The sequence below is a fragment of the Convolutriloba macropyga genome, chromosome 2 (assembly GCF_964194025.1).
Source record: "Convolutriloba macropyga chromosome 2, txConMacr16.3, whole genome shotgun sequence".
NCBI classification, from domain to species: Eukaryota; Metazoa; Xenacoelomorpha; order Acoela; family Convolutidae; genus Convolutriloba; species Convolutriloba macropyga.
The window spans coordinates 45,082,350-45,108,456 of record NC_134469.1 but is presented as its reverse complement, the minus strand read 5'-3'; the positions used below and the strand labels follow the sequence as shown (position 1 = coordinate 45,108,456).

The 26,107-nt window shown below is 35.0% G+C and overlaps 1 protein-coding gene across 4 annotated transcripts in view; it reads left to right on the top strand.

The window, feature by feature from the left end:
* The window catches only part of LOC142358700 (uncharacterized), a 95,505-nt gene extending 90,943 nt beyond the window's left edge, over positions 1-4,562 (top strand). For all 4 annotated transcript variants that reach the window (XM_075410222.1, XM_075410224.1, XM_075410226.1 and 1 more), the window contains exons 12-13: positions 3,247-3,514; positions 4,106-4,562. In XM_075410222.1, coding sequence (XP_075266337.1) covers positions 3,247-3,514; positions 4,106-4,469 — 632 coding nt within the window. In that variant the 3' untranslated portion in view covers positions 4,470-4,562. The remainder of the gene's footprint in view (positions 1-3,246; positions 3,515-4,105) is intronic.
* Positions 4,563-26,107: the final 21,545 nt, after the last annotated feature.

Below are 26,107 nucleotides of genomic sequence, written 5' to 3'. Positions count from 1 at the left end.
TTCTTTTCTATTTCTCCTCAGTTATCAGAGAGGCTGAACCCTGGTCTTCTCGGAGTTTCTTAATTTCGTTGCCTTACTCCACTAATTTTTAATCGCAAATTTTCATGGTTTTCTATACTTTGAGATCCAGATCCTTTTATCAGCTCTTTTGTGGAGCCAATTGTTTATCAGTTTTATGTTATCAAGAAAACTGTTTAAGAAGATTTATCATAAGTGACCGTCAGCTGGCTAGAGTCCCCCTGACATACTTTTTCTAAACCATTTATTGTTCCGACCCCTCTTGAGGGGAGGGGAACTATATTTTCAAATGGTTTTTTGTTCAGTCAATTTTGGCCGATCGATATATTCATCATAGAGAGTTGTGTATGGTATCATTAAAATGCCCGTCCAGCGTAGAATATTGAATTAAATTGATTTTTTGTGAATTTATTTTTCTAGAACAAATTATCGATGTTTAAAATGTTGTGAATATTAGACCGATTTGCGTTATTTTTATTCACAATTGCCGGATTTTTTGCCTGAAACTTCGTCAATTTTGCAAAAATTTGTTAAAATTTTTAGAAAATGTGTTGTTAATTGTCTGTTCAAAGACAAAAACCTGTGTTGATTTTATCGATTTAATATTTTTGGCAAAAATTTGGGCTAAATATTTCAAAATTCAGCCTTTTTCATCAAAAATAGCACGAAATAAGGTTCTTTAGTCCACTTTGATTAATTTTGCCGGAAGTACACCCTATAACCTTTAACGCAATTTTTGTAAACTCCAGTGGGGGCTAGTCATACTTCCATTTCCTTTAGAGTGCTCTGTTATTAATATTTTGCCGTTTTATTGTTGACTTTACTCGATGATTATCAAAACCAAAATTAATTTGATTTCGATTAACGAACACGTTATCTATATCTACGCCATAAGAGAAAACTAAGTGTCCTTAAAGGACGAACAGCTTAGCAAGGCTTGTTTTGGTCAAATATTTTGCCGTTGCAGTCCAAAAATAATTCGTTTGTAATCGGTCGGTCTTTTTTTATAAATTCGATCTTTTATATTAATTCAAGAACAGAACAAATCAAATGAAAGCTCACTGGTGATAGGTTCAATTGGCTTCCCGAGCAGCTCCAAATTAATGTATCCATTTTTTTACTGAAAAATTTTTGGTCGTTTTGACTTTTAAAAAATCTTTGATTGAAATAAACAATGGCTTATTGAACTTTGCCACTATTGTTTTCCTATTTTGGTCAACTTGTAGCTCAGTGTAAAATTGGAAAGATTGCTTGTTCTTTCTGCTAAATTGAAAATAAATCTTAGCTGCGCTTTTACTCGTAAGGTTATGGCTCTCTTGCTTTGATACAACTAGCTTTCACAATTTTCTTTTATTTTTAGGCATTTGCCCATTTTTCACGGTTTCTTCTTCGATTTGTCACAGTATCATATTGTTGACAATTCAAATATCGAGAGCACAATTGAACATATCAAAGTCTTTAAAGGTATAAATTATGGTTTCAACGGCCTCAACACCACTTTCTCGAAGAACTATTTGAATGTTTTACTTTTGTCTTCAACTGTCGTATTTTATTTTGTCTTTTTAGTCTTATGATATTTCCTGGATAATAACAGGTCTCATTGGATTTTGGTCTAGGATTAGATGAGATGACGTTCTGATTTTAGTAGATAGCTGATGGTTTTCATGACTTTGAAAACAATTTTTTTTCCAAAATAAAAAAAAACAATTTTTAACTTCTCAATTTTGTTCCTTTATTGACTGTTTGTTACCTAGTCTCGTTCTCGTTAATTACAGGCCAAATATGACAAAATCGTTGTCATGGGAAGGTGTCAATGGGATTTGTGTCACAAAATCTAAGGTTTTTAAAAAATTCGTAACGATTTTTTGAAATTGTCATATTTGACGTTCTTTTTGTAGACGTAAGACATATTCTGAATAATTACAGTTCTCAGGGGCTAATTTTGAACAAAGAAACAAACCAATTTAATTTTTTTAGCTAATGGCTTCCATGACTTTGAATATATCTTTTTTGGAATACAAAAGTAATACTTATTTTTGCCCTTTTTGTCTGCTTGTTACCTAGCCCCATTAATGAGAGGTCACCTACTGCATTATCGACGTATCATAAAAAGTTATATAATGACAGGACTTAATTCCCCTGTATATAAGTATGGTAATCATAAATCTGTTAAATATTTTCAGTTGATATCTAATGGTTTTCGTTACTTTGAAATAGTGTTTTTTTTTTAAAAAAAGCGATTTTTATTAACTCTGCTGTTTTAATTTTCTTTGCCTAATTGTTATCAAGCCTTATTGTGGACTGGTAGTTTTTTTCTAGTGAAGTAGAAGTCATTGTGTTTAGTTTCAGTTTTTTCTGACGCTATTTTGACTATTTTTTTTTATTTTTTTTTATTGGACAAAGTATTGGATGAAATTAATGTTTGTTGTTGTTGTTTGATTTTACTGTTCGTCTTGTCTCGCTTGCTTTATGATGACAGATCTAATGAAAACGAATTTTAATTGGCTGCAGCTAATTTTTTTTTGTTGGTTGTGTTAATTATGTTTGTGGTGATACCTTTGTATTGTATTAATTACCTAATCGCACGATTTCTTCTCTCTATATGGTACAGTAAGTCAATTTTTGCTCCAGCTTTTAGATGTCTTTTGTCTGTAGTGCCTGATTTTCGTCTGCTGTCTCCTTGTTGTCCTTCAGCCTGACTGATCTTTCTTCCCACTTTTTACTCTAGGTATATCAAATCTGCCTTCGCTTTTTCAGCCTGGTTGATTTTGCTCCCCTAATTCTTACTCATCATTAATTCCCTGTCTTTTAGATATCAGACCATTGTTTAAGTGCAATTTTAGTAGATTTCTGTTCAATTTCTGATCAGTTCTGTTGCCTGATTTTTGCTCGTTTAATATTTTTGGTCTTTCTTTATTAAGAGCGCATTTGATTTAGAGGTACCTTAAATTTTGCTTTTACATTTAAGGTAGCTTTCATTTATACTTAAATTTTTACTTGAATTTTTTCTTTTTATAGCTTTGAATTTATTTTCAATGAAGTTAAGGCAAGTTCGATATAATGAATTTTCCAGTAAGTTAAGATATTTTTCAAGGTATTCTTATTCTAAATTTTTAATGGAGAGCTAACGAGACAGCCGTTACGGGCCAGTCTAAGACGTCTTTTTGATTAATGAAAATGGCCGAATGCTGTTGTCGTTCTTGGTAATTATTTTTCTATGGCTTTTAGGGTTGAGAAGCAGCAAAGCGTACTGTTTTCTGTTTAATGAGTACATGCTCATGACCAATATCGTGGAGAGGTCTGGCCGATTCCTGGTGCGTCAGGTGGCCACAGACATTAGTGTGAACAGAAGTGTGGAGTTCCTAAAGGAGAGGTACTCTAGTATGTATGGCAACCAACCCAGGAGTTTCTGGCTCAAGTGTGTACACCTCTCGGCCGAGTTCTCATGTGAAGCAAAGATGGTCGCTGAAGATACCAACATCTGTGAGAAACTCAGGTACAACTTCAAAATTGAAAACCCGATTGTGTGCAGACATTCGGGATAATTTAGACATTCAATTCATTACAGTACTTTTTTCACTGCGACAAAGATAACTGAGTCGATTGTCTATTCAAATTTGAGCCGATTCAAAGCATTAATACGGCTCCTTGGTCCATAAAGAAAAGACTGAAAGTTCTCCAACTCGACCTGGGTACACTGCCAACCCTAATTAGAGGTAAACTACGTTTTGGTGGGGACATCAATAGGGTGCAAAACTTTGCTGCAGCACTGTTCGGGTCGTACGCTCTTGTTGAGGCTAGTAGTCTAATTGAGCGTATAGTTGCTGTCGGTGTACTTACATGTCAGTGTTGTAATTGTCTACTTACGTGTAATATTAGTGTTGAAATTAGGTGAAAGTTATGTGATGCCTCTTAAATTTCAACTCTAAATCCATAGCAAAATAATGCGGTGAATTGGGCTGAAAAAAAGCTGAAAGCTTATTGAAGAGTGGTGCAAATATTAACGTTTGTCACATGCTTTTATACAAAATGTGATCCGCATTGTAGGCAAAAGCACTCGTGGCAGCATCTTTTAATGTTTTGGCAGGGATGTGGGAAAACCGATATCATTTCTACTGCAATTCAATGTGGACCACGAAAGGGAAAGGTGGGCTGATGCCTTGGGCGGCACTTCAAATCTAATGCCTACCCCTGTTGGGGACCCTCTGCCTAAGGGTAACTGGTACAAGACGAACACCTCGTACGATGCCAAGGAGCCAGACGAGTTAACTGTGTACCTCAATAACAACGTTCGAACCGTCTCCGCCAGATTGGGCAATTGGGCTAAATGCGTGGTGCTGAATGAGAAGCTGAGTGTTGGTTGGCTGCCCACTGAAATTTTGGTATTTTCCACGGATAATGGGCGATACGAGCGCAAGTTGAAGGCACAGATTGAGACAATGACTAGATGAGTGAATGGTACATCGCAGCGCAAAAATTGGCAGCTGTAACAATGTTCAATTTAGTAAAAGTTATGAGATGAAAATATATTTTTAGTTTTGTTATCATATTTTTCTAACTGCCCCTGTTAGTTGCTCTCGAATGAGAAGCAATTATTGTAAACGTGTGTGTCATTTTGTTTTTATGCAAATTTTTTGCTTGACCGTTTTGCGTTTTTCTTCTAGAATAATCTTTGACTTGACAAGTGACTTTTTTACGCACTTCTTCTTGATTTTTGAGTGATGTCAATTGCTCTTACTCCGAAACAAAGTTTATTGTTCAAACAAAACTGATTGTAAGAGAGTAGATTTCAAGGTCATGATAGCCAACTAGTTAATGCCTCTGTCGAGTTGAAGGAATCGGACTCAGGACGTCGAGGTACGAGCCCGACTGTCGCGTGTTGTTTTTGCAACCATAAAGAAAAATTTATCCAGGCTACGTCCCCTGAATTGAATCACCCCGCCTGTCATTCGGGAGCAATTTTTCCGACGTTAGGTGGTTTATGTTAATATTTCAACTCATTAATTTAAATATGCATCTTTATTAGGGGCAAAACAGTCATAAAGTTGCAAGTTTGGAAAGACAGTTCACTGCTATGCCTGACCAGATTTTTTTCAAATCTGCATTATGATTATTTCGGTGTTTTAATCAGATTTGGTATCCTATATCTAATCAACCACTGAATAATACGTAAAGTGTGAACAAAATAGGTACTTCCACAATGATCAAATTGTGAATACAATCAAATTTCAAATGATGTATTCATGGCTAGTCAAAAGTTTTGACTTCAGAACTTTGATTATGTTACCAAGTTAGTACGGGATGAAATCCGGAAATGGAGGCAAAAAATTTTCAAATACAGCCGAAAAATTACCCTCTCCCACCCACTCGTACACCATTTTGACACCAACCCCCCTTTTCCCCATTCGAAACCACCACTCTTACACAAGAATTAGACTAGAATGTGTATAAATGTCTCGTTCCCTTTTAAACACTAACTCCTTTTGATTGTGTTTATGCATAAAAATTGAACATCAGAACATAAGAGCATCAACAATAACAAAGATGATCGGTATGTGCATAAATTTTTGACCCGGCTTATGTTATGTTTTATATTCGAGCGTAAAAGCTGAACATTCAAACACAATGCTTGGTGATTGATTAATTTGTAATTGAAATTAGTTTTCAATTAATAGTTACTTAAGAAAACAGCTTGAAAAATACCGATGAAACTGAAAAAGGTACAATTAGAATTCAAGATTTGTACATGTAATCAATGAGAAGAAAAATAGAATGCAATTTAATCGAAAATGTAAACTGTGAAAAGAACATTGAATTTTTGTAATCTGGTTTCAAAAAAAAGATTAAAAACTTGTATTACAAATCCCAAGGAAATAAACCCCGACGGAGAGAAACCCTACGGAGAAAAAGTATTACTTAAAAATTGAATTTCGGTAATGATAATTTTTCAGGTTGTGATAGTTTTATATCAGACAACGGATCACTCATGTAATCCTTATCAATTTTCTAGAGTCTGATGTGTGATTAAAATTTAATATTAATTGTGACAGGATCAGTCGTCAAAAATTAGCCACCAACTCGAACTTTTTGTAGCCTTTGATCTCAGTCTTGGTTGCAATTTTTTGTGCACACGGTCTTCCAAACAATTGACCCAAGATCGCCTGATCGTTGAAAATCTGAAAGCTCTCTGCCTAGCTTTTGTGCAACTTTTTCATGTCAACTGTGTTATTACCATGGAACACTTGTTGAATGTCAGTACTTTGTTTCCAAAGATTTTCATAGAATGACTAAGTGACAACAACCAATAACGCATTTAGCGTTAGTATCACAGAAAGATTTAAGAGGTTCAGCTGAGTTTCAGATTTTTTAAAAAAGCAGATAAAACCGGCAAATTGTTCTTATGATTTCATTACCTGTGAAAAAAACTTCACATTGAAAACTTTAAAAACTGACATTCAAAAGTTTTGTGGTTTTTAGAAGAATTTTTTGCTGTGAAGGTCTTGAGCCATGATTTGGTGTCATTTTAAAGGAAGACATCAAATACTGTGATATATTTTTCAAAGAGATTTCTTTTTCACTGTAAAATATCCGTTGGATTACATCATTCTAGTCATAGAGAAAGGTATATTATTTTCAAGAATTTATTGCGGGACAAAACCAAGCAAAACAAATTTTCCTAGTTTTTAACCTTGACTTCTTAGAGACTAGATTTTTAATTAACAATATACAGCAATGCAGTATTCAACTTTTTTGCTTGAACAAAGTGGTTTTGGAAAGTAATACAGCGAAACTAATATGTCACCCGACCGTTTTGTTTTGCGATGCAGGAAAAGCTAGCAGACCCTTGCTACTGTCATTTTTTTTTCTATTCAACATGTTTAAGGAAAGGATTGTCATCCTTAAGGCTGGTTGTTTTTGCAAGAATTCTTTTTGGACAGGAAAGTGGTAAAATGTCAAAATTGAGGCGCTGAACAAATCGAATCAGTTGCTAGCGTTGTTAGGTGGTGCACTGCTTCAAAAAAGTTTTTAACAGGTGTCTGTGAGGAGCGGTCTAATATTCAAAAGGGATTTCTTTTCTATGCTTTTCTCAGACGTTTTCAAAGATATAATTAATTAGGAAATTAAGATAAAAGTTTGATTCTGAAGCAGTTGGTTTTTGATGAATTCATGAAAAATAGTATTGTAGACAATATGAGGCAAAACTTTTAATGAGCAAAAAAATTGATGACATTGAAAGCCGTTATTTTCATTCCAAGGACAGTTAATTGCAATATTTTTTTTCATGAGTGCAGAAAGCCATGCCTCAAAAAACGTTGATTTATTCTTTTTGATTTTAATTGTAGGTGGAATACCTACATCGGAAAGACGCGAAGCGCACTATAAAAATCACAAAATGAATGAAAAACTGCTTCAACCTTATACGCTTTGACCTACAAGGGTGCCCTAACCTTGTCAACCTACTTATTCGGATTCTAACAGTGAAAAAAACTCAACTTTGATAGTTTTGAACAGAAAAAGTGACATTGACCACTGCAGATTTTTGTTTCAAGAACTCATGGTAGGCGCCTTTGTTTCAGGGCGCTAAGTTTCCTGATCGGCTAACATCTTTGTTCTAATGTATAACTAGTTTTTTGTATTAACTTTGTGTTAACGTAGGAGAAAACTTGACAAAAAAATCTTTCATAAATTTACGGTAAAAATAATGTACACTTTGTTCTTTTGAGGTTTAGTGGAACTTTTGCATAAAACCCCGAGCATATTTCGTCACATGTTTTTGCTTTAGGTCAGTTGACCGCGGTGAAGAAATTGGTACGTTGAGAGTGACAAAGAAGATCGGTTTTGTCACGTTTTATCACGATGGGTTTTGTCACGTTTTGTCACATTTTTGACAGTTTTATGAATTCAGCTCTTCCATTAGCCTAAAACATTTTTGTTCGAATTTTAGTAGTTACGCCAGACTCAATTCAGAGTTATAGGATATAGGATTTTTCTGCAACGAATCACCAGTTAGGTTTTCTTTCATTTCATTCTAGTTGATTCACGTTCTTAACTATTGTGGAAACAATATACTGTTACACTCGAGAGTAGTAATAGCGTAAATAACATTGACGGTCAAATTTGTCAACAGTGACAAAATGTTGTGACCGCTGTACATATGCTCGCTCAGGCATCGGGTCAAATGTGACGGATATTTTCAAATTGGAAACCTTTTTGAACTTATAGAGTTTATTGTTCATGTTGTGCAGACATGCTTACAGCTCTAATCGTAAAAAGCAGTCTGGAATAACACTAAAGTTGTCTAGTAAGCACACTCGGTAAAATGTACTATACCTTTGCTTGGTCATCTTATGCACTCTCCGGAAAACTTTCAATGTTTAATTTTAATTTTGAGGCAATGGATAGTGAAAAAAAGTAACTGATGCAAACCTTTCGAATGATGGAAAACAGGAATCGATTACTCTCTTGATGCTCTGAAAAGTAGTGAAACGTTACAGAACATTTGCTGACTTTTTTTTCTACTCCATTTGTGACATAAAACTGTTGACAAAAATTTAATTAGAAAGCACTGGTTTTCGTACCATTTCTATTAAAACTATTAAAACTCGTATCATTTCACGAAAGAAGACAATTTCAATCCAAATAAGAATGCACCATTGATAGAGTGCTAAGAACCGCCGTTTTAAACACAATCTCATTGCAAAATTATTTGGGAGCTGCTTGCAGTCATGTCGATGGGGGTCAAGAGGGGAAGAAGATGGCGAGAAACAACTTTTTGCTTCACATGAAACTAAATAATAACTCAAGCAGAAGCAGCTGGTTCTGCTTTGGGGGAGGAAGAGTCATTAGGTGAAACTGCGGGTGTTGCTTTCACACTCAATTTCACAGTTCTCATATCTGTCCTGACAGATGTGCGGGGCTCGGCGGACGTCGTGGAACCTCCTCTGCTCGACTTTCTAAAGAGGAGTCGCAAGCAAACTGCAATTGCAACCCAGAATAACAGTGTCACAAGCACCCAGAAAACTTCCGGAACAAACATGATATAATTGGGTTACCGAATGACAGGAATAAACATAAACCAAAGTGGCTAATGAAAGTAAGAGAAAACAACAGGAAGATTGCTGTAAGTAAGAGAGTGAAAGTAAGAGAAAACAACAGGAAGATCTTGTTCACAGAAAGCTTCGGAATAGGGCGAATTGTTCAATGTAAGTGAAGAGTTAAAGATGGTGTTAACTTGTTTAAACTAATCACATTGTGATAGGTAAATAATTCACTATTGAAATGATGCATCTTTGAATAAGGCCACTAAGCTTAAAGTAAAAATTCAACAACGTACATCAAAAGTGCTGTAAGTCGTAAAGGTAATACCACTAGAGAGAGTTAAGAAAGCCAGGTTTTTAGGCGCATGATTTATTAATCGAGTCTTTTTCACTGCATAAATATCTTCAAAGTTATGACAGCTAAACTCGTGATGCACAGCAAGGGCCCTGTATGAATTATAGTAGAATTTCCAGCAACATTTTTTTCCAAAAATGCACACGATGATGAATCAGTTGTCATAGGAAAAACAGAAAACAAAAACAATTAGCAAACTCGTTATTTTTGTTTGCATAATAACATGTAACCCACCTGGTCAACAATTATTCTGGAAAATAATCTTTATCAGGAAAAGGAAATGGCTGGTGGCTGTCACAAAAAAAATAAATGTGTTACCGCCGCGCCAATTTTCCCTGTCCAGAGGAAACTATACTAAAGAAAATTTTAACTAAATAAGAAATTAGTTTTGTTGTTAATTTGTAATGCCTCCTATATCATCATAAACACATACAAATACCCCTCCACAAACACAAACACACACACACACACACTTACACACGCTCACGGACACACACTCTCTCTCTCACTCACATACACGCACACAAACACATAAATACACACAGATACACACACCCACACAAACACACACACACGCATACACACATACACACATATATACACACATAGATAAATACACATACACATAAACAAACATAAACACACATACACGCACATACACGCACATGCACACACACACACACACACACACACACACACACACACACACACACACCACACATGCAAACACACACATACACACACACACACGTACATAAGAAAATATTGAACATGAGCAAAACATTTGTCTTTAAGTATCTCGGGAACACTTCAAAAGCAAAAGCTATATATTATGCTTTTTAGTTCTAATTGGTAACTTTCGTCAAGTAAAATTTTTAGATAATTATAAATTTATTATGGTCTTTTCAAAATTGGGTGTTCGGTTTCGTTTGTTTATATTGTTCAACAATTTTCCGTAATTTTTTATCTACTACCAATTTTGCATCTAATTGTCTAATTTTAACGGCTTTATTTGTTTTCCATTAAACTTTCTTTACCTGAAAATTTTGTAGCGTTTTTGAATGTATTCCCTGTTTAGCGGCGTCTAATTGATGAAAAAACGTAGCAAACTTTTAGAATTTCACCAAAACTACCCAGTGAAATGAAACTTGAAACATCTTGATAAGAAACATAATAAAACTTGACAAATCTTGATAAGATCTTGGTAAGATTCTTGGTAAGACAACGTCAAGATATGTACGGGCATGAAAGATCTTTGCAAGAAACTCAAGAAATAAGATCTTGATAAGATAAACAAGAAAGAATCTTCAAGATCTTAGCAAGATTTGTCAAGTTTTAGGGATTTGAAAACAAGAATTATTAAGGTTATGCAAGAACTGTCGGAAAATTTTCTCTAGTCGATAAAAAAATCGAGATTTTTTGAAAGTTTGTGCCGCTATCAATAATAAAATGGGTTGAAGTCATCAAGAACCCTTGTTTCTGTATTTGAAATGTATGTTCATTGATATTTGACCAGCAGAAAAGGATTCGAGAATCCGAGGACAAAAGTATTTGCTTAAATGCGAAAAAGTCTTGAAAAGAGCAACTAGAAAATATAATGTCCAGAAAAGAGCAATCACAACACTTTGGATATGTTTTACGCCTCTAAATTTCATTGAAATTTTGTTGCCATGTTTTACCATGATCTTGCCAAGCTTCATCAAGAAATTTTTTTGATACAGCTTGATAAGATCATGGCTAGATCTTATCAAGATGTAAAAAGAATTTTTGTCCTATCAAGATCTTGGTAAGATAATCCATGTTTTGTCAAGACTGTCAAAATCTTGCATGTCTTGGCAAGGTGTATCAAGTTTCGTTTCACTGGGTATTGATATACGTTTGATAAATTCTGCCGTTTTAGTCTTTTCCAACGATCTGAACAATTATTTCAATTTCAGTTTTCTTATAAGGGATTGCTCTTTTCGTGGTTGAAGCTGCAATTGCAAAAAAACTTGATTAAAAATTTCATTTTTTGCATATTCCTTTTTCAACGAACTTCTTGTTGCTTCTAGCAAAACTCATATGTGATTTTTAAAAAAACTTCTCAACATTGTTGACTCACTTGCCGCAAAATTTTTAAATTTCTGAAATACATTTCTAAGTTTTATCCCAATCACATCATCTTCTTAAGAAAATGATGATCCTTTCTTTGCGTCAGGAATGCTAAATACTGCTAAATTCATTTCAAAATAATGCTCTAAATTTATATTCAAAAACTAATGAAATTAATTGTTTCCATAAATTTGTCATTTGTCATAAATTATTGAATTAATGAATTTTTTAATAATATTGTATAACAATGGCAAATCGTTACTTTAGTTACAACAGTTGAGCCCATAGTGTTTGTTACTTTTAAACATTTTTTAAAAGTCGGCCTGGCGATTTCAGAACAAAAACTCAAATATCGCCAGCGACTTAAAGCTGACAAGCATTGAAAAATTGTGTTTGTATTGCCATAAGCGTAAATTATTCTTTAAAAATATTATACTGTGTGTGGTGGAACAAGGACTGCTGCTGGTTCATTAGAGAGAGTTATATATGTGAGCTCAAATCAACAAATGAAACAAAACGTATCTCGATTTACGTAATATTATCTATTTATCACACCATATCTTGCTCAGATGTTCTTCCAGCATGCTACATTACATAATCTTTATTTTTCGTTCAAGTTGAAAGACGAAGATTTATTTCCGAGTCCATAGGCCAGATTCCATTTTCTGCCCTATAAGATGTATAATAAAGAGTAAGTCATCCAGTCGACTTTTTTTTCTAAGCATGCCTCATTTATCTTTAAACTAACAAAAAGATAGCAAAAGGGGTTGTGAAAATCAATATGTTAACGCATATTAACAAACAGGGCAGCTTTATTGTTCCGGTCCCCAAAGAAATGGGGGTTAATAACTTTATACCAGCCGTACTATATTTTATTAGCTAATTTTGGCCAACCAATATCTTTGTGGAGAGATACAAAAGTGTCATCCACTAAAAAACACCTGAAATATTGAATCAATTGTTTAAAAAATCTATCTTGACTATGTTGATGTGATCATTCCCGCGAGAAAACGGGTTCAATGACTTTTTGTTACAGAAATGAAACAAACAAAATTGATATGCGCAAAATGACAGACCGAATTAAACTATAAAATGACACATCTTTCAGTTTTGTTTCCCAAAAATGATAGTCCAGGAAAAGCTTTATGCTCAACTACAACCGTATTTGTTTTCACAAGCATCTACGGCTAAGAAAATGAGGCAGGTCCCCATCATATAAAGCATTTTTGTTGCCACCTATACGAAACTACAAAAACATTTGTAGAGAATAAAACGATCTCAGAAATTTGATCAGAAAATTAAAATAATCAATCAAAACGTTTTCTCAAGAGAACATGTAGCTTTTATAGTAACTGATTTCGATTGTCATAACAAACAAATGGCCGAACTACACGAAATGGTATTAGTACCTACCTGAAATTTTTTCCAGTAAACTGCGTCAAAAACTTTATTTAATTTTGTAATACCTTAAAACAGAATTTAACAAAAATAGCATCGAAAACACGGAGGTCTAATTTTATTTCTAAGTTGAAACAGTGTTCCATGAACAATTGTTAAACTTATTTCGTCATAAATTGCGACTAAATTGTTAACGGTTGCTCTCTTCTTTTTGGCTGGGGAAATCTTTACACACCTAATTGGTTTCAGCGTTTTCAAATCTGTCCGGATAGTACAGTTTTGCAGCTCGTTCTTGTGAACTGCTTTGCCCGCTACCCAGTCGGCTATCGTGTTATCATTAGGCACTACCCTAATTCCAGGAATTAATCATTCAGCCACGTCTTTGTTTTACTGAGAAAAACAGTATAATACTAATTAGATGGCACCAGATTTTTTAAAGTTCTCTTTGGAAACCCAAACAATTAAATATACAAACAAAAATGAATTCCGACAAATTTTTCCCCTAAAGGTGCCGTTGTTTTCCAAAATGCTAACTCTGACACTTGAAGAAAACATAAAATTTATTTTAATTAAGAAGTTCGTAAATTGATGCTTAAAACTTTGGTTCTATAATTCAAATCAAGTCGTGAATTCGTTATAAAAAATAAGAATAAAAATCTAGTGTCGGATTTGATAAAAACCATTGATAGAAACTGCTTTTGAACAAGGTTCAAAGTTTCGCATCTTGAATTGCTTTGCTCCTCTAAAAAAGATTGAGAACATCGAAGTTTGTTATCTTTTCTAGTCAGGGTTAAGTTACACAGTAACACAGTAACAGGTAAGTTATTGCTCAAAATTGCGCTGCGTTTGTCTGTTTCATGTAACTATTTTATTATTTTGCAGGCTCTTATTTTAAAGAATTTTTATACTGGTAGTCAATGGTTAACATGTCATATTTGTAATATCGACTAATTATAGAGTGTTATGTTGCCAGTATGTAAGCATTATAACAAAAATTCGTTCTAGTTGTTTTTTTTCATGTCGGAGGACATAAGTTAACAGGAGACCAGTTTTAACAAAAATTTTAAGGTAACAAAAAATAAATTGTAATTAATCATGCATTATAAAACTGAATTGAATATATGGGCTATATGACAATGCTGATTTAATATTAGTGGAGTTGTTTGCGTTTGAGTTTGAGTTTCACTTGACGCTTGATATCCATATTGTAAAAAAGTTGATGACCATTTGTAATGCAATTAATTGGGCTCTTATTGAGTGTGGCTTTAAAAATTACTTATCATACTATTCGATCTCTATGATCTATTTTGGCCGTGAGTTTGTTTGTTCAGTTAAGTAGCTTGAGTACAGCACTGCTTGCTTTGTTTTCCATTGCAAACACAATGTCCGACTGATACTACAAGAATGAGTTTCATTGCTGTGCTCTTCTAGACTTCATTAGCCATTAGAATTCCTGCTGATTAAATCATATCGACCCTTAAATGGTCTTTATAATTCAACCCAAAAATGGCCTCAGCAATCGCTGGCTAAGATTCCTTTTAAATGTTCCATTTTTTTTTCCTCTTTTTCATTTATTTTCCCTTTTTTCCATTTAAATTTTTTTGAGGCAAAATGAGATTCACTCAGTTTCAGAGCAGCGCCTTATTTACTCAGTTTGCTTGAGTTGATCAGTAATGGTTACTCTGGTGGCCGATTCTGCTGGATTGTTTACACTAACATGGACCGTGAAAACTCAGATTTCAGATTTGGGGTAATTAAATAAGCACCCAGTGCGTGTTAAATACGAGTTCCTCCTTAAGCGGCTTTTGACTTGTTACTGTGTCTTCCTTTTGTAATTCAACTTAGTGATGGAGCAGTTCAATTTAAAATTAACTTAAAAAATTAAGTTCAATATTCTGAATGTTTTTCTAAGGAATACAAAATTGCCGGGTAAGATTAGCATTTTTGAAATACAAATAGGTTTTTGTTACTTGCTTTTTCAGAGTTGAGCCTAATTTTATGCTTTTGATCTTTTGAAATCATCTATCAGCTAGATTGATTTTCGAAAGTGGAGTTTCAGATTTTCAGTAATAAAAATCGGGGTTTAAAAAATCTTATGTTGGTTCAAGATACAAAATCGTCCTTTTGCATACATATTTTAACACAAACTGTTAATGTTTGGACGAGTGGAAATTCCTGTACACAATCAAAGTTTTGGTTTATTAACAGGAACTCAGCAAGACCAGAAAGATTCGACTTAAAATTATATTGATTTTCTGAGTGATGCAAACTGGCTACTCAGTATTACCGCACGACCTGTTGCGTACCGGTCACTCACCCTCATATTCCTAAGCAGGAACATTCCTGCGTATAGTTAGTGCCACCAGGTAGCAGATAGCGGTTGTTCTTTAACTCGTTTCTTTTGTATCCGGGCTTGCATGGAAGTTTGATGCTTTCTGGAACCGTTTGTTTCAATGGCTATGTCTCTGTTTTTTTGCTTTGCAAAGATTCTCCATTGTACGTTGATAGTGACGTGAGGTCTTCCAATTTCTCGAGAATATTCCAGGTATCGCCACAAACTCGCGCAAAAAATCCGATACTGATTTTACTGATTTTGTTGAGATGATAAGGAAAATTTTAGATGCCTCAATTTCTTCAAACATTGACTTGCTTTTTATCCAATTTAACTACTCACCCGACAACTCTGGTTGTTTGAGAGGGATTTACTGACTTCAGTTATGAAAGGAAACTGCCCACTGGTCATGTCTGTTCAGTTTGGAGATTATACGAAGCGACCTCTTGATCTACCTGGCTTTATACAGTTATCATTTGTACTAGCCTAATCTAAGGCATCAATCCTAATTGGAGTACTGTTGATTGGTGGTTTTTCCACTGCACTGGTTGAGTGAGAGCGAGCACCGCCACTCCCCAATATTGTTCTTGTCACCTTCCTCTTCAATTCTTGCACTTCTGCCAACTGATGATGCTTGTTAACGTTTGAAAAATTGAGTAGTTTGCGGGGTAGTAATAGTCACTTTCGTTTTTTTTTTCGTTGCTTGTTTGGTGTTTCATTTATCTACATTCAGTGCTAGTTGCGTGCCTTTGATCATATTTGCAATCCAATAAAAGTCTAATTTAGGCTTTGAATGCTTGTACACCATGTTTCGGCCAGTGGTTTCTTTTGGTCAGAGTTTCTTTTGAACCATGCAATTGCTAGGGAGTTCCGCCTTTAAGATAGGGTTACCCTATTGATAAAAGAGCTTTAATTAGACTGGTTGAAAATTCTTTTTTAGCCAAAATTTCTTTTAGTGTTCATTATTTTTCCATCGAATTGCGATATATCATGGCTTATATTTTCGCTTTTGATTGAATCTGTTCTCTTCTGAAAGCACCAGTTACCCGGTTGAAGTCCGTTTTTTTCTTCATGATGAATCAACAAACTTGGTGATTGAATAGCGCTCCTCAATTTGCTACGTAAGCGTTCGATCTTGACTCAACGGAATTTAGTTAGTTGATGACTTGGGCACTATGGTTATCAGATTGCACAGCAGTTTGCTGTCGAGCTCGACGAATCAATTGTAACCGCTGCACTCTCATTTATGAGAGAGAAAACGCAAACAAGGGTTAGCTTGTTTCTTTGGTTTCAAATTTTTATAGTTTCAGGTTTTTACATTTTTTGGGTTAGTTTTCTGTGGACTCTTTTATTCGCTACTTTTTATAATAACGTTTTGTTCTTTGATAGTCAATTAACCTCAATAGCGAGTCGTGCGGTCATGCTGAGTAGCCAGTTTGCATCAATCAGAAAATCAATATAATTACAAGTCGATTCTTTGGGGTCTTGCTGGTTTCCTGGTAATAAACCAAAACGTTGATTGTGTACAGGAATTTCCACTCGTTCAAACATTAACCAGTTTGTGTTAAAATATGTATGCAAAATGACGATTGATAGACCCATGAAAAGACTTTAGCTCGACTTTGTTTGCAAACCTTGTGTCGACTTTAAGTCCAGCCCAAAAATTGGGTCCAGCTAAAGTCTTTTGCAAAAAATCTGAGTCGAGCTCAAGTCCAGAATGTCATAAAGTCAAGCTAAAATCTTTTCATAGCTCTAATGAGTCGAGTCTGGTCTTTTCATAGCACATTGGGGTCGAGTATTGTCTTTCCATATGTCTGCACCTAGACCTGGGTAGGCTCAACTCTGAAAAAGCAAGTAACAAAAATCTATTTGTATTTCAAAAAGCTAATCTTACTCGGCAATTTTATATTCCTTAGAAAAACATTCAGAATATTGTAAATTCAGAGCTTTATTTTTTGAATTAATTTTAGATTGAACTGCTCCATCACTAAGTTGATTTACAAAAGGAAAACACAGCAACAAGTCAATAGCCGCTTAAGGAAGAACTTGTATTTAACACGCACTGGGTGCTAATCTAATTTCCCCAAATCTGAAATCTGAGTTTTCACGGTCCATGTTGGTATACATTGTTTATAGTGGTCAAGTGATTTAAATGTCAAAATGCCATTTTTATTGGATGTAGACAACATTGTGGCTTGCATGCGTAATATTTTACAAGAAGTCACCACACTTCAGTGTATTTTCTTTTCAGGTATTTTTTAACGAGATAGAAAATTTGTCGAATATTTCATGCCAATAACAAATTTCATTGCAAAGTATTTGTAAAAAATCTGATGCAATTTTAAACTTGAATTCATGTGTGCAGATGTGACAATACCCGTTTAGTTGTAATGGAGTAGTTTGTGCTCAAATTTAGTTTTACATGATGCATGATATCAACATACTGAAATAGTGGTCAAATCTGTTGTACTCAATTACTGTGTGACTATTCAATTGAGTAGCAATTGTATCTTTACCAAACTGTCTGAGGCAATTGCGGTGCGATTGCCAATTCAGCTTCCAATAGTTGAATTCCGAAATATGGATTTAGCATTTGCATTAGCCTTTGACACTGCCATAATTTGTTGATTATTTGTTTTATTTATTTTATGCAGTGGAAAGAAGAAGCTTTGTTATATAGTTTTTGATAAAAATGATCTTTGTTTCTTCATTTCTCCTTTTTCAAAACTTTTGTTCAGTAGAGAGAGGAAGCTTTGTTATATGACTAAAGAATGCAAAGAACAATTAGCAATCGAATGCACACATTTTTGAAAGCTGTTGTCAATGTTTATTTGAAAACGTAATACAAATTTGTATGTTTAGCAACTACTTATTTGACAGTTTTGTATGGCAACTACTTCTCAATGGTCACTTGAAAAGATGAGTTTTTTTAATTAACAGAAAACAAAAATCGCGGATGAGGTTCAGCACTAACGATACCTTTTGGCCAAACTTGACTTTCAGTAAGTACTTTTGCGATTAGATTTGGTTGCGTTAATCATGGACCTAAGTTGCGGAAAAAGCATGGGACAACAGTTCTGCGTGGACAAAAGTGATAAGGGGTATAGACACCAGTGACAAATTTTTCACAAAAGGCGTCGATGTGAAGAGGAGTCTTGCGAGCGTCGACTGCTGACTGCGCCAGGTTTTACTCAGTTACTATATGACTAATCAATTGAGTAGCAATTGTATCTTTACCAAACTGTACGAGGCAATTGCGATGCGATTGCCAATTCAACTTCCACTAGTTGAATTACGAAATATGTACTTAGCATTCGCGAAGCGATTGGCATTGCTTATTCTGAACTTGCTGATTGGAAAACATTTAGCTAACTTTGAATTGCAACTGATTTTCAGAGATGTAAATGAGAGAATGAACTAAGATTTATCAAATTAAGATTAAAAGAAGTTAAAGGAAATCATATGTTAATCACGCACAAGAAAGGAAGTTAAAATTGTTTATGCATGTGAATAGACTGTATCCTGTCTAGAACCTGAATAATCATGATCTGTTTAACTCAAGATGTATGAAGAACTAAATTAAAAGCAACTGCCCGTGAAATGGGTTTAATAAATGAAATTGAACTAAAATACGGTAATGGATATTCTGATGATAATATCCATCCCGTATGACGTTTCCCCCAGTTGGAGAAAAAGAAAGTTTTAATAAATAAACTCAGAAAATTAGTATTCATTCACTGGTTATGTAAATCATAAAATGTTAGATAAGAAAATAAAATACAGTTTAAAGAGTTTAAAGAGTTTTCGAAGTTTATTCTGAATCAGGGCGTTGTTCTGCCTCTAATACAGACATCTCCCGAGGCAAATTTTTGTTTCATTCATCTTTCAATTGGGTTTCGTGGGGATGCTATGCCAATGAAGGTGGTATCTGAAATTGGAAGCTCTGTAGAATTTCCTTCCGTATTCTGGATATTTTGCACAATTGATTGTGACTGAAAGGTCATTTTCTGTTTTTTGAGCTGGCTTTTACTCCTTCTGACTGAAGAAGTATCGGAGTCCGATGTGTCGCTGACTTGAATGGTACGCTTTTCTTTTCGCAAGATAGGGATTATTTGTCAAGTTGAGGAATTTGATTGCGACAAGGATGGTCCTGCTGTATCGGGTTGTGTTGGTGGAGCCGCAATTGCAACAGGTGGGCTGAAATAAGTATTTGCGTCAAATCTTGCTTTTTTAGAAATGCGTCGTCATGCTTGGGGTTACGTTTCGGAATTCGCATCTTTAAATCACGAGCAATATTACTTGAACTAGAGATACAGGAGCGGCCAGAAGAAATAAGGCTAATTTTGCCAGGTTGCTTGCGATTGCGTTTTATTTTCTTACTTCCCAAATCTTTTCGAAGTAAGTTTTTTTTCTGATTGATTATTTTCTTCTCTAATGTTTTCTCTGGAACCTGTCTGGGCCGTCTATCAATGCATTATCCGAGCTCTGTGTCCCATTCATTTTGCGTTCAAAGTTTGGCTATGTCCGAATTTGGGACGCGAACCTCTTGCTTGTTTCGTCCCTTGATTACACTGATTTTTCCGACAGTGCTCCCTGGAGTTAGGACTTTGTTTGGCCATCGTGCTATCGTTGTCTGCACGCTTCTTCCACTCCGTGGGATCGGTCTGGAGATGCCTTCGGACCAGATTGGTCGCGATTCTCGTTCTTTGAATTTTTCTTGTTCCTCGTGGGCTCGGGCATTTGCTCCGCAGATGACCTTCTCGATTTCAACATCGGAGCACATGCCCGTATTTGTCCACTGTGCATCCGTAAGGTACCATCTGCCCAGAATGGTATCTTCGTCTAAATAATATCTGATTATTTTTTATAGTTTAAATTTTTTTTATTTTATGTTGTGGTTATATTCGAGATTGGTGTATTACAACTTCCACTAAAGTGTGCTTCAAATGATGAGATTTTTGTTGATTTTTGTATAGATTTTTGCTTAATCGTTTTATAATTGCATGTATTGAAAGTTCAAGATTAAATTTTTCTTACATGCTTCATGTGCTTTCATACATGATAACTGACGTTTAATAGTTTGAAGAAGTCGTTCGACTAAACCTATTGCTCTATAATCATTTGCAGGTGCATAGATAGGTTCAATATTATTTTTAGTGCAGAATGTTTCTAAATTTTTCCAGTCAAACATCTAGCTTGATCTAGCCAAATTGTTCTAGGTAATCCGTGGTTATATATATATATATATATATATATATATATATATATATATATATATATATATATAAGAATTCGTTTGTACTAGATGCGTTATTTATTCTTTCTAATGCGGGCTGTTTTGAGTATCTATCAACGCTTGTAAGGAAATATTGTTCTATGACCTTTTCATTAATAATAGGTACACCAAAGTCTATTTGGATTTCGTCATTCGGTTCAATACCATTCGGTAAAGGTGACCATTTGCTATGCTGAAACATTGAATTTAAAATTTTACCAATTTCCGTGCAGGCTTTCCACTCGTTTCCTTTTGCCAATATATCTCCGTGGATATATGGCCACCAAATGTTCTGTGCTAGGGACAATATAGCAAAGTGTGGAGTAATGTGTGGAGTGAATGTCTTCTAGCACCGCGTCTAATGGCTTCAGGGGTTGCGATCTTTTTGTCGATACAGAGAACATGCCTAACACTCATATCCCGCCGATATGAATGGATGTGGGGACTAATTTCTTTCAACCTGTCTTCATCGTTGCGAATTATACAATCTCACACCTCTTTTAATATTGTGTCCTTTCCCGTTAGAAGTGCTAGCAATTTCTTGCTAAAGATCCAATTGATCGTGTCAGTTAGTCTCAAATCCTCCGCGATGTCAATGGCACCAGTAGAAGGTGTTGTCTTAGTGTTTGTAGAGGTATTCGTTGCAGGTGTTGTATTAGATGGGGAATTGTCTTAGAAGGTAACTCGGGCCATCGTTGGCGTAGATTTTGTTATTTTAGTTTTTGGCATTTGGGAAACAGCGTTGGTAGAGTTATGAGTGATGAATTCTGAGGTGATTTTAGGCAAAAAGCGAGATGTTTTTGGGTTGGTTTCATTTGACTTTGGAATTTTTTTACCTTCGTGCCTAATTTGAGGAATTTGAATTGATTATTTGATTTGGTCTCAAATATGAGCTTTATTGAGTGTAATTGTTCAGATTGTTCACTTTCTTTACTGTCTGACTTTTGTGCATATTCAACATTTTTGTTAATTGAATGTGATTTATGCAATGGTAAATCATTTAGTGCAATTTTTGATTTCCAATTTTGAAGAGACATTTGCGATGCGATTGGCATTTTTAAGTGGGAAGTAATAGATTTATTTTGATGTGCCATTTGCGATGCACATCAAAATGTTATGTGATGTGGTAATTGTGATGCAATTGCTTTAATCCGATGTTGCGGATTATTGTGAATTAAAGACGGTTTTTGCGGCACGATTAACCTATTTGATAAAATTGAAGGTGAATGTAGCTTTAAAAAGCCATTTAATTTCTTTACCGTTTGTAATTTGTGTTTGATTAAGCGTTTAAAGAAATCCCGTGTTTTGGATATTGTTGCTACTACAAAATGTTCATCATATGATGAAGTTTTTTTAGCTTTCGCAAAAGGATTTCTAGAGATGTATTCTACAAGACCTATTTTTGCTCCAGGCATGTATTCAAATGTAAATTTATACTGAAGTAATTGATCAATCCATCTAGAAAGACGGCCATAATAAGATTTATTAGATCTGTGTTCTTTGAAATTTGATAATAGAGCGCGATGAACTGTTATTACTGTAAAGTCTTTTCCGTATAGATAATATTTGAAGTAGTCGATTGACCAAACAACACCTAATAGCTCAAATTCGTTGAGCCTGTATCGTTCTTCTATAGAATTTAGAAATCAGAATGCAAATGCTATAGAATTCCATCCATTCCATTTGGTTTGGGAGCAGCAGCCAGTCCTGAACGAGAAGCGTCACATTTTGCACGAACATCTTATTTGGGGTTATATTGACTATCTTCTGTGCTTGCAGCATTTTTAGCCTTTATAATGTCAAAATAATTTGTGCGTTCTTCAATCCAGAAGAAATTGACGGATTTTTTGAGAAGTGGTCTAAGGAAATGACAAAATTTTTCAAGATATGGTATAAATTTACTTATATAATGTACTGAATCAAGAAAGGATCTGAGGCGTTTCAGTGTCGATGGTGGTGGTATCGCTAATATAGCTGCTGTTTTATTTTCAAGTGGTGATATACTGGTTTGAGTGAATATGTACTCGAGCCATTCAATTTCTGTTCTCGCAAATTGACATTTTGGAAGATTGATTCTTAAATTATCCTCGTCAAGTTTTTGAAGACATTTAGTCAAATAACTAAGGTGATCAGATTCGGACCCCGTGCTAACAATAATAATATCATCAAGGAAGCATTAGGTGTTTTGGAGACATACAAAAGTATAATCCAGAGCTTTTTGAAATTTAGCCGGCATGTCAGTAAGGCCGTAAAATCCAGTAATAAATTTGTAAAAGCCAGTGGATTTGCCACAAAGAAAATTAAAATTACAGTGTTATGCAGCGTCTTTGTGCAATTGTAGTTGACTATAGGCATATTAAAGCTCTATTGTTGAAAAAGATGCTTGTTGACCGTTTTGAGTATTTGTAAGATGTTGTGAAATTGAATCTATTAATATTTCAATGTTGGGCAATTGATATTTATTTTGGTGAACTGATTTGTTTGAAACTTTAGAATCTAGTGTTAGTTTTATAGATTGACCTCTCTTTACTGTGATTACTGACGGAGATATGAAATGTTCGTCAGAGCAACTAGATAACTCTGTCCTTCTTTCAGTAGGCGATATAATTTGACCGTAATTCTAGAACCTTTGAATTTACTACACGAGTCTTTGAGAGACCGAGAGGCCAATTCTTGATACAAGGTATGGAAATTGCGACGCGATTGTCTCCTTAATTTTACATGTAAAATTATCAATATTGTTAACAGATTTCCCCTTTTTTGCTTGTTGCTGTACCACTGCCAGATCAAAACTGTTGAAAAAGTCTCTCCCGATGATTATCTTATGTGCGTCCTCCACCACTGTTAAGCCAGCCTCTTCGCAAGTCCAATCATTGTACGTCACTGTTGTGGCAAGTTTTCCGAGAACTTTGATTGGTTCATTTGAAAATGTTTTCAGGTCGTTGTCTTGCTTCATGATGATCCATCTTGCCAATGGTATAGTTCTGAGGATTCTATTCGCAAAGGTGGTTTTTATGAGGCTACACACGCTGCCTGAATCAAACATTGAATTTGCCAAGATGCTTCCAACTTGAATTCGTTTATTGAGGCGTTCTAGTTGGTTCGCAGAATCACTAGAGATAGCTGCCACATTGTCATCAGAATCACTATCATAGTTAGAGTCATTAACTTGATCATAGAGTTGTTGATAGCTTGTTGTGTAATTAGCAGATTCTTGATCATCACTTTTGTTGGTGTTTGTGTCGATCTGATTGACATTTGTTTGCGGAGGTTTTGGTGCTTGTGAATGAGATTTTTATTGGCTTATGACACTTTCTTTCGAAGTGTCCTGTAATTCGACAGTTATTGCAATTTTTACCAATTGCAGGGCAAATATAGCGTTGACTATGGCTCCAGCGTTAACCACAGTTTGTGCAAACTTTAGTGTACTGGTAGTTTTGGGAACAGATGGATAGCGAGTGAAGTCCTTACGAGATTGTTGGTAATTTGCGTTGCGATTACTTCCTTGAAAATTATTGACAATATTGACTGATTGAGCGTTTTATTCAAGTTTAGGTTTATTTTCTGTTGGTTTTGCGCCCCTATCTTCATGTGTATTGCAATCTCAAGGGCTTTGGTTAATGCTACTGTTTCTTTCAGAAGCTCTTTTTGAATGCCATGGTCTTGCATGTTGAGAATGAACGCATCTCGAATTAGGGTGGCCTCTTCGTCTCCCAAACTACAGTTTTCTGCTTTTTCAATTAGGCGTCCATGTAAGCTTTCAACTGATTCTCCTTTCTGTTGTTTAGAAGAAAAAAAACAAAAGGATCAAAGGTGAAGTTTCGAATTTTTGTAAATGAGTCTTCCATCACTCGCCAAAGTTCCTTCAGTAACTCTTTCTGGATTTGAAAGTGGTGGTATTTGATTTTGAATATACGACGACCTTCTGTACCTATAAATAGGTAGAACCTTGATGTAGTTTTTTTGTTTGCTACGTTCCCAGGGTTTTTCTCCACGCAAAATACCAATTTCATCTATTTTCTTGCATCTATTTTGCCAATTTACCTTCAACTGTTGGTTGCGGACTTTCCAATCCATTTCGGTTGCTTGAGTATGGTTTTCGACGGGTTATTCGTATTTGGCTCAGGTGTGCATGTAACCGCTGGAGGTGGTACATTCAGCAAAGTTTCTAATTGAATCTCTTCTTTCGCAAACATTGCCAATTTTCATTGTTCTGTCCATTTGTACCACGAAAATGGTGGTGTGACAGTAGGTTTTCCCAAAAGGAGTCGATGTGAAGAGGAGTCTTGCCAGTGTCGACTGCTGACTGCGCCATGTTCTACTCAATTACTATGTGACTAATCAATTGAGTAGCAATTGTATCTTTACTAAACTGTACGAGGCAATTGCGGTGCGATTGCCAATTTAACTTCCATTAGTTGAATTCCGAAATATGAATATAGCTTTCGCGAAGCGAATGGCTTTGCTTATTCTGAATTTGCTGATTGGAAAGCAATTAGCTAACTTTGAATTGCAACTGATTTTCAGAGATGTAAATGAGAGAATGAATTAAGATTTATCAAATTAAGATTAAAAGAAGTTAAAGGAAATCATATGTTAATCACGCACAAGAAAGGAAGTTAAAATTGTTTATACATGTGAACAGACAGTATCCTGTCTAGAACCTGAATAATCATGATCTGTTTAACTCAAGATGTATGAAGAACTAAATAAAAGCAACTGCCCGTGAAATGGGTTAAATAAATGAAATTGAACTAAAATACGATAATGGATATTCTGATGATAATATCCGTCCCGTATGACAAAATCAATAAGGTTTTGATTGGAGGTAGAATTCATTCTTCTTGTCATGAGTTTCTGACTACCCTTTAAAGTCGCCTCACTTTTTTTTCGCGTAACAAGCGCAACTGCGATACAAGTTGATTTTGAAAAAAGTGTGTACTAAGCTTCATGACTTTCTAGCGTCCTTGTCTGTTTCTTATTGATAGACTGCCATTATTTGTTGATTTTTGTTTTATTTACTTTATGCAGTGGAAAGAAGAAGCTTTGTTATATAGTTTTTGATAAAATGATCCTTGTTTCTTCATTTCTCCTTTTTAAAATATTTTTTTCAGTGGAGAGAGGGAAGCTTTGTGATATAACTGGCAGCAAAGAACAATTTGCGATCAAATGCATACATTTTTGGATGCTGTTGTGTCAATGTTTATTTGAAAACGTAGTTCGACAAATTTGTATGTTTAGCAACTACTTGTTTGACAGATTTGTATGTCAACTACTTCTCAATGGTCACTTGAATAGAGGATTTTTTTTAATTAACAGAAAACAAAAATCGCGGATGAGGTTCAGCACTAACGATATCTTTTGGCCAAATTTGACTTTCCGTAAGTACTTTTGCGATTAGATTTGGTTGCGTTAATCATAGACCTAAGTTGCGGAAAAAGCATGGGTTTTGTTTCTCATTTAATTGGGTAAACGAGATCATTGTTCACATTTTGAGCTTCTTAAACTTTTTTCCGAGTAGCAATTATCTCAGAATCAATTAAATGACCAAGCTCTTCCTAAGGACCACTTCATTGGTAGTTATAAAATTGGTACGTGTT